Below are 8,693 nucleotides of genomic sequence, written 5' to 3' on the forward strand. Positions count from 1 at the left end.
TTTTAATTATTAATTGTATTTTTATTTCATTATTTTATAGAAACGAATTAAATTCCTAATGGAAGACGTTAACCATTCATGATTCATATTTCTTTCGCTTGAAAAGATTATACTACATAGTATAATCTTTTTTCGAATTTTTCTAAAATTTATTTAAACAGATATATATATATATACATATGCCTATGACACTCCCGGTAACGTAAGGATTCCAACGAGGGATCATACATATAAATCGGCTCAACCGTTCAGCTGCTACGAATATATTTAAATGCAGTCGGGGGGGTCTTTAATACAGAATAATTACTGCTCCGAGCTCTTTAACATAGGTCAATTACTATTCAGAGCACCCGGACTGCATTTAAGTATTTTCGTTGAAGGACAGAATTTTCTTATCAACTAAGACCTGGTGAGAACTTAATCATTAGACACTTTAATTGCCTGTTATTTCTACAACATGAAAAATGTATTTAAACAAATTAGTACACTAAACAAGATAGTTTTAGGAACTATCTTGAGAGTTAAATATTCTACCCTTGTGGGACACAATAATGGAGAACAGGGAGAGGTGGAAAGGACCATATTAATAGGATGGTGGACGGAAGGTTCCCCAAGGAAATAATACACTATCGACCGAAAGGCAAAAGAAGTGTGGGACGGCCAAGAATGATAACTGTCGTAATTTTGCGCCAATCACGCACTTGAGTGAAATATGGAAGTTTATAGTCAGTAATTTTCGAATAATTCTACGCCTAGTTAACATTTTATGAAAAAGTGTATGTCTTCTTCCAACAAGACTGAGCAACGTGTCACACATCAAACGATTCCCTAGCATGCGTTCTTGCAGACTTAAACTATTCTAGTAAGATGTATTTGTAGAATATTAAATTTCACAAAGCTGAAAATTTTCTTTATAAATTTTTATTTTATGGCATATCAATGCAATAATTTTCACTTATTAAATTTAACAAAAAATGGGCGATATTTATTGTTTAACAAATTTTCATATTTTTATTATAAATTAACATTATAAAATAATTGTAATATAAATAATTTAAATCACCTCACTCACTCCCCAACCGGTAACTGTTGCTCTAGTAAAAATACTAGGCTGATAAGTTGCAAGTGCGATTCTTTGTACTCTTTCGCTGTAGACAAAGGGGTTTTTAACTCTCAGTAGACCTATATCATTTATAGTCTTATTAAATACTTCTTTATAATCTGGATGAATAATTCTTTTCTCTATTTTATGAAGCGTACCGTTTTTACAGTTTATAAACGAAGATCCTGAACATATGAAATCGGTAAAAGCTCCTTCGTGTTTCCTGAAAAAAAAAAATTATTTAAAAATGAGTACGGATATAATTACATAATATCTAATTCTGTCTCCAACAGGTGATGTGATTTTAGGTGTTATAACTTTTAACGTACATAGTTACTTCTTCAAAGGCAAATTGTATATTTTGAATTTTTTAAAGAATATTATTATAAAGAAAGAAGGTTAATGTAAATTCTATATTCTATCGACCTAAAAAAAAAAATTAAACGTATTTCGGTTATAAAATATTCACTAACAAAGAATTAAAACTTCAAAGTAAAATGATATATATGAAATTGAGTTTTATTTTCTAAATTTGATCGTAGGAATTAAAGTAGAATAATAAATATCAATTACAATCTCTCACATGTCACATTGAACCCACCGAGTTGATCTAGTGTGGCTATCTCGTCATTGCAAATAAGCTGATTTCGAAGTCGAAAGTTTTAAGGTTCAAATCCTAGTAAAGGCAGTTGCTTTTAAACGGATTTAAATACTAGATCGCGAATACCGGTATTCTTTGGTGGTTGGGTTTCAATTAACTACACATCCCAGGTATGGTCGACCTGTGACTGTACAAGACTACATACATATCATTGTCTGAAGTAATACCATACGGTGGTTCCGGAGGCTACACAGAAAAAATAGTATCTTAGAAATAAGTGCTTGACAGTCAAACAATTAAAAATAAAATTTATCAAATACTCCTAACGCGAAACGAACAATTTTTAGATATGAGACCACAAGATTCTAAGCCCAAATTTAGGACAACTAAAACATTTTAAATAGCAGCTTAAATATTACCTGGTCTTCACTTAGGTTAGGGATATCATAGCTTATATATTCTCAAACTGAAAAAAAAAAATCTGTACAGTTATGTTCTTTTCTTCTCTGGATTGATGAATTAATTCACCGCAGAAGCTTAAAAAGATGATTCATCCCTGCCCACTCCATAATGACAATACCACTCCGTCAAAATCATACTATTCTATTACTAATAGCCATTTTATTTTATGGTTCTAATGATAAATTTATTAATATATTTTCATTACTAAATAAGCAGTAAACAGTGAATAGAATCTGTGTTATTTTATAATGTAATTTTACATACAATATTATTTGAGTTGCTAACTAAATCACTTTCTATATGATCCCCACGAGTGAAATGTAGAAAATTAAGGGAATTTAATTTGATTATTTTGTTTATCATAACGTTACATCGGCAATTAATAAATAAAATTATTGTTTAACGATTTACACTGGTCGTCCACTCAACGTAATTTTTAATTCGTGAGCGCTATCTATGTGCTCCATATTTAACGAAAATTACGTATATGAATATTTTATAAATTCCGTTTTTTTTTGTGATCGCAAAAAAATTCGGTTTTCAGATTTCAACGGAAATATCCATTCTGACCATCCCTGAATCCATTTTAAGTGGTTTCGACGTGACGTCTGTACGTACTGATTTATCTTGCATATCTCAAAAACGATTAACCGTAGAATGTTAAAATTTTGGATTTAGGTCTATTGTAATATCTAGTTACGCACCTACCCCTTTTTATTGCAATCGCCTTACCAAAAATGTCCAAAAAAAGCCCAAAATCCTAAAGATTTTGATTTATGGATTTTTTCTTAACTTCAGTCATAACCCCTCATTGAGAGCCTTTCAATAATATACAGAAGTGGTACTTATTTTCATTGATTCCAGAGTTATAGCCAAATAAAATTTTAATTAATGAATTATTTTGGTCTTACATCAAAGAACATCGCTTCGAATCCGACTTCATTTCTTTTTTTCAATTTATATATATTGATTTATTAACCTTGGATTGTAAAAAAATTTTTACAATAAAAAAATATATATATGAAAAAAAAATTAGAAGTTGTTAATAAAATAAAATTTTATGTACTTTTCATTTAAAAAAAAAAAATGTGTATATGTAATTTAATAGGCGTACAAGGAAGTTACGTGGTGTCCATATCAATTTTTTTCATATTACCTTCGGATTCTATACAAAATTAAAACATTAGGGTTTTTTTGTTTAATTGTATTCTTCTATTCAATTTGTGACCATTATTTCAATTTATGTTTATTTTAATGGTTTATACATAAATGACCTTGACTTGTTTCAATAAAAATTAAATGAATACTTACCTAAGAAAGTAATCTGTTCGATTAAGTCTATAATTTCAGATATTTTTTTCACATGAGGTATCAGTCGAACGCTAATTTCTTAATGAAAAATATTTTTTTGAAGTTTACTCGTACAGAATAAAGTTAAAAAAGTAATAAAAAATTTAACTGCTCCCATGTGTAGTAAATTTTTCCTTAATTTTCCCTCATTAAGCAAGGAAAATTCCTTGCTATATTGCTTAAATATATTGCAAAGCTGTAATATTTATAATATTGCAAAGCTATATAGCTTTGAAGAGATATAACTCTCAATAGCCTATCGAGTTGTGACTATATATATAGGCACAACCTACAAAACATAATTTTTATTATCCCTTATATATAGCAACTTATTACTATTTCCAGATAATTCAGCGATATATTCTTTAGCAATTATTAAAAATTACTGAGGATTATGTGTCAGTTTTCTCCTAGATTAAATGTTAAAGATATCGATTCTATCAGCATGAAAATTGCTGGAACGTAAAGCCTAAACCAAATTTCAACTTATCTGAGTTATGAGATATTTTTCAAACAAACCGAGAAATTTAAAAAAAAACATATCTTAAACAATTATTTAAACAAATATAAATTAGTGTTTCGTTATAATTAAAATTGAATATTCTTACCTATCAAGGCAGTGTCCAGCCGTTAACACCCACCTATCATTTAGAATACAACCTGAACAAAATTTTGTCATTCTGTATGTTTCTTCATATTCATCGTCATTAGTCTCTATTACTTGATAATAACCTATCTGCAACAAAAATATATATTTTTTAACAGTTTTTTAAACAATATTTATTTTTTAACAATAATAATACAAAATTAAAGTCTATTTAATGCATCGTAAATCATAAACAAATTAATAATTTAAAAAATTAATAATCACAAATTAAATCGTCATAAATCAGCTAATTTTGAAATTGAGAGTTCTCAAGTTCAAATCCTAATAAATGTAATTGCTTTTTATTCGGATTCGACTGCTATATAGTATAACCCACCGGGTTGGTCTAGTGATTAACTCGTCATCGCAAATCAGCTGATTTCAATTCGGGAGTTAAACGTATCAAATCCTAATAAAAACAGTTACTTTTTTACGGATTTGAATACTAGATCGTGTATACCGGTGTTCTTTGGTGTTTAAGTTTTAATTAAACACACATCTCAGAAATGGTCAACCTGGGACTGTTCAAGACTACACTTCATTTACATCCATACATATCATCCTCTGAAGTAATATCTCCAGATGCTAAACAGAAAAAGAGAGCGCGGATACTGGTGTTTTTTTTGGTTTTCGGGTTTCAATAAACCACACGTCTCAGGAATTTCAGACTGAGTTTGTTTAAGACGACATATTTTCCGGTATAGTTAGATTACACTGATAAGTCGGTAATGCCTTTAATTGTTGATGCTACTATAAATAAAAATATTTAAAAAAAAAATAATTAGAATTTTTGTTAAAAAAAGAAATTTTGTTTTTAATGGATGACTATTTTTATAATTATTTAAGTTCTTATTGTCGTTGTCATCCGTTCAGTCGTGTCCGACCCTCGGTGATTCTATGGACAAATTTTCTCCATCCGTTTCTGCCACTTATTGCTTCTTTCATGGCCATGCCTGTGTCGGCTTTGATGGTATCAAGCCAACGGGTCCTTGGACGGCAAAGTCTCCTTTTGACTTTTCTATGCTTTTCAGGTGTTCAAGGTTTTCTTTTCAGGTTTTCTAAACTTTTGACTTTTCAGGTCTTTTTGACTTTTTTAATAAATTTGACTGCATGACGTTTCCAAAGTACGAGAGCTTGAGCCAAAGTAGTTTGCCTTCAAGGGACATGGCTGGTTTTACCCGCTTCAGAACTGCCCGGTTGGTAATTTTGGCTATCAATGGTATTCGCAGCATTTTCTCCAGCACCATAGTTCGAAAGCATCAATCCTTCTTCTATTTTTCCTATTCAGGGGCCAATTTTTACATCTATAGATTGTTATAGGGAAGATGATATCATGGACTAGCCGGCACTTACTGCCAAGACTAGTTAGTATCTTTATTTTATGCTTAACACTGCCTTCCAGCCCAATGTTATTCGCCGTTCTTTTTAAAATTATTCTTAAGGTCTTATTAATATTTTCAATTTGTTTTTCAGTCGCTTGGTGTCAGAAAGTGATTAAACTTTAAAAAAAAATGTCTGATGTATTCCTTTTATTTAATTCAAAATAAATCAAGGGAAAATGTTGCAAAAATTGAATGGGTTATGCATTATATTAGCCTATGTATTTATAATTTATATATATATATAAAATGACAATATTAGCATATTTATTTGTGAAAATATTTTAAAATAATATAGGTCTGTCGACGAATGGCAGATGAACTTACAGGCTTCTCCCTGACCTTTAGAAATGGCTGTACCATAAACACAAGGAACCGGTGTTCAAATTTTCCAGTTCCCAATTAATCATGGATGTTATATAGCGTACCTGTATGGGCAGTGTCTAAGACCATCCGTGGATTGGTGATTATTGCGTGGAAGACGATACCGCAGAACACACGGTGTTCGTGTGCAATCGGTTCCTGAAGTATAGGGAAACACTTTGGAGAAAATTCGACGTTCTTATCCCAGTTGACAACTTTGGAATTGTAATGCGAACCCAACGATTTCATGCAATGTCCACGATATTGGTTAACATAATTAAAGAAATATGGTGGAAAAGTGCATGAGTGAGTAATTCCTCCTGAATCTCTCTTGGGGTTGTATCCTTATCAAAAAAGATTCGGCTTGAAGGTGGAGTAACAAAAAATAATTAAATAAAATTAAAATAATAATTTTTAGTATATTAGTTGCTATTATTTTCAATCTACGAATCATTTACTAGACGATCAGAATGCTTTCCTTCTAATATCTACTGTATCATGAAACCGAGCATGTTTTTTACAGTGTTAAAGATATAGATAGAAATAAAACTACTGATAATAAATAACAGAATTTAGGAATGACTTAGAATGTTAATACCGGTACAAATTTTTCCTGTATGGGATATACTTCTTGTAAATAATTTTTTTCGAGGTTGCAGGTCAACTAGATCATTAATTTTGTTTCTTTATTTGTTTGTTTGTTTTGAGTTCCTAGAAAGATTTAGATCAAGATAAAATCACAACTTAATATCTTCTTCAGCATATATGGAGTCGCCAATCTTCATTGATCTCAATTCTCGTATCCTCCTCCTCTGATTTCTCCGTTATATGTTTTCTACAGTGTAATTTCTTCCAACTTCTCTAGCTCTACTTTTTACCGTTATTACTTCTCAAATTCTATCGTTTGTTCTCTATCATACTTCGGAACGTTCAATCTTTTTATTTATAATATTTTTTCAATGCCTAAATAATTTTAACATTTTACTATTAGTGCATCTCCCCATTATTTTACTATTAAACCCTTTCTAATATTTAAAAAAAAAAACTCCTTAACTGTGATTTTTTACACTCAAAGTGATTGTCCGGAAGGATAAATTAATGTTTATATAACATGAAAACCGTTACACATTCTTTTACTAATTCTTTAATTAACTTTTTTTTTTAATTTTTTGGAAAACGTTTTTTATATATTTTTTTTATCAAAGTTTTTCTACTTTCAGTTATATTTTAAGAAATTAAAGGAAGTACTTTGATTTATAAATTGTTTTCTATTAAACTGTATTCTAAATCAAACTGATGAATTTAAAAATAAAAAACATAACACAAAAGCCTGTAATTCCATTCCGCGTGAATCTATTTGAATTAAAAATAAATAGAAATTACAGATGAAAAGTATACTGATAAAAGATGTGACATTATTTTTACTTCCTCGTACGAAGTAAAGAAAGTATTGTGATCGTGAAAAATTTCGGTTTTCAGATTTCAACTGAAATATCCATTGTAACCATCCCTGAATCCATTTTCACTAGTTTCGGCATGACCTTTTTACGTACGTACGTACGTATGTATCTCGTATAACTCAAAATGATTAGGCGTAGAAAGTTGAAATTTTGTATCTAGCACTGTTGTAACATCTAGTTGAGCTCCTCCCTTTTTGATTGCAATTGACTGGATCAAAAGTGTACAAAAAAGCCCAAAATTAAAAAAAAAAAAAATGAATTTTTGACTTTTTCTTAATTGCAATTATAAGCGCTTTTCAATGATATATCAGAAGTGGAACTTATTTTCATTGGTTCCAGAATTATAGCCAAATAAAATTTTAATTAATGAAATATTTGAAACTTACAAGGGGAAGGTACATTGGTTAGAATCCGACTTCATTTATATTTTTTTTGTAACTATTTTTTCTCAATTTAAATACATTGATTTATTAATCAATGACTGCTGATGATCAACCAATGACCATCCACTGATTGTAAAAAAAAAAAATAATACAATAAATAATAATTCAATAATACAATAAATAATAATTCAATAATACAATAAAAAAGAAAAAGAAAATAATATAAGAAGTTATTAATGAAATAGCATTTTATGTACTTTTCATTTTTTTTTTTTTAAATATGTATATGTAATTTAAGCGTACAATGAAGTCATGTGATGTCCACATCAGATTTTTTCTTTTATAAAGTAATCCTAGACTAGTTAAATTTTCCCAAATTTAAAAATATCTTTTAGATTTCATGTAATCTCGTGACCAGGTGTTAAATTTCATTTTTATCAGTCTGTATTCTTTGAATTTATCTGTAAAGGTACATCCTGTTTGCCCTGTGTAATGTATTTTATATTTCCAATAGTTTAATACCCATATTTCTAGACGGTTTATTTTATTTCCGAATGTAACATTGATTTTTTTTTTAGTTTTTATAATGTAATTGGATAATTCTGCTTTGATAGTCGACGTTTTTTCTATGGATATACTTTTATTATATTTTTAATTTGTATTTTAATTGTACACTTAAAGATTTTTGTAAAAAATTAAATTAAAAAAAGCGTTTTTTAATTTTCATTTAGAATAATTATATTTAAAATCTATATAACTGTATAAAATTTCAATTGTTAATTAATTATCATCATCGAGATAAAAATAAATGTAAAATAATACATAAAAAAATAAATAAATCTAATAAATAATAATAATTTTATAAAAAAATTATTGACAAATAAACAACCCCTTTTGTTTTGTAAACAAGTTAATTACAATTTACTTCTTTTTTGACAAAATATAAA

The 8,693-nt window shown here is 28.8% G+C and overlaps 1 protein-coding gene across 1 annotated transcript; it reads right to left on the reverse strand.

The window, feature by feature from the left end:
- Positions 1 to 1,054: 1,054 nt before the first annotated feature.
- LOC142331973 (chymotrypsin-1-like) lies at positions 1,055 to 5,903 on the reverse strand. Its single transcript, XM_075378022.1, has 3 exons — positions 5,868 to 5,903; positions 4,124 to 4,251; positions 1,055 to 1,325 (listed from the first exon to the last, which is right to left on the reverse strand). The coding sequence occupies exons 1-3, from the start codon at positions 5,901 to 5,903 to the stop codon at positions 1,055 to 1,057; spliced, it is 435 nt and encodes a 144-aa protein (XP_075234137.1).
- Between the last annotated feature and the right edge of the window lie 2,790 nt (positions 5,904 to 8,693).

This window comes from Lycorma delicatula, chromosome 11 (assembly GCF_047948215.1).
Source record: "Lycorma delicatula isolate Av1 chromosome 11, ASM4794821v1, whole genome shotgun sequence".
NCBI classification, from domain to species: Eukaryota; Metazoa; Arthropoda; class Insecta; order Hemiptera; family Fulgoridae; genus Lycorma; species Lycorma delicatula.

Coding starts and splice junctions, on each gene's coding strand:
- LOC142331973 (XM_075378022.1), bottom strand. CDS start 5,903: ATGGTACAGCCATTTCTAAAGGTCAGGGAGAAGCCT. Junction 4,252..5,867: donor TAAAGGTCAGGGAGAAGCCT/GTAAGTTCATCT, acceptor TTTTTGTTGCAG/ATAGGTTATTATCAAGTAAT. Junction 1,326..4,123: donor GCTGGACACTGCCTTGATAG/GTAAGAATATTC, acceptor TTTTTTTTTCAG/GAAACACGAAGGAGCTTTTA.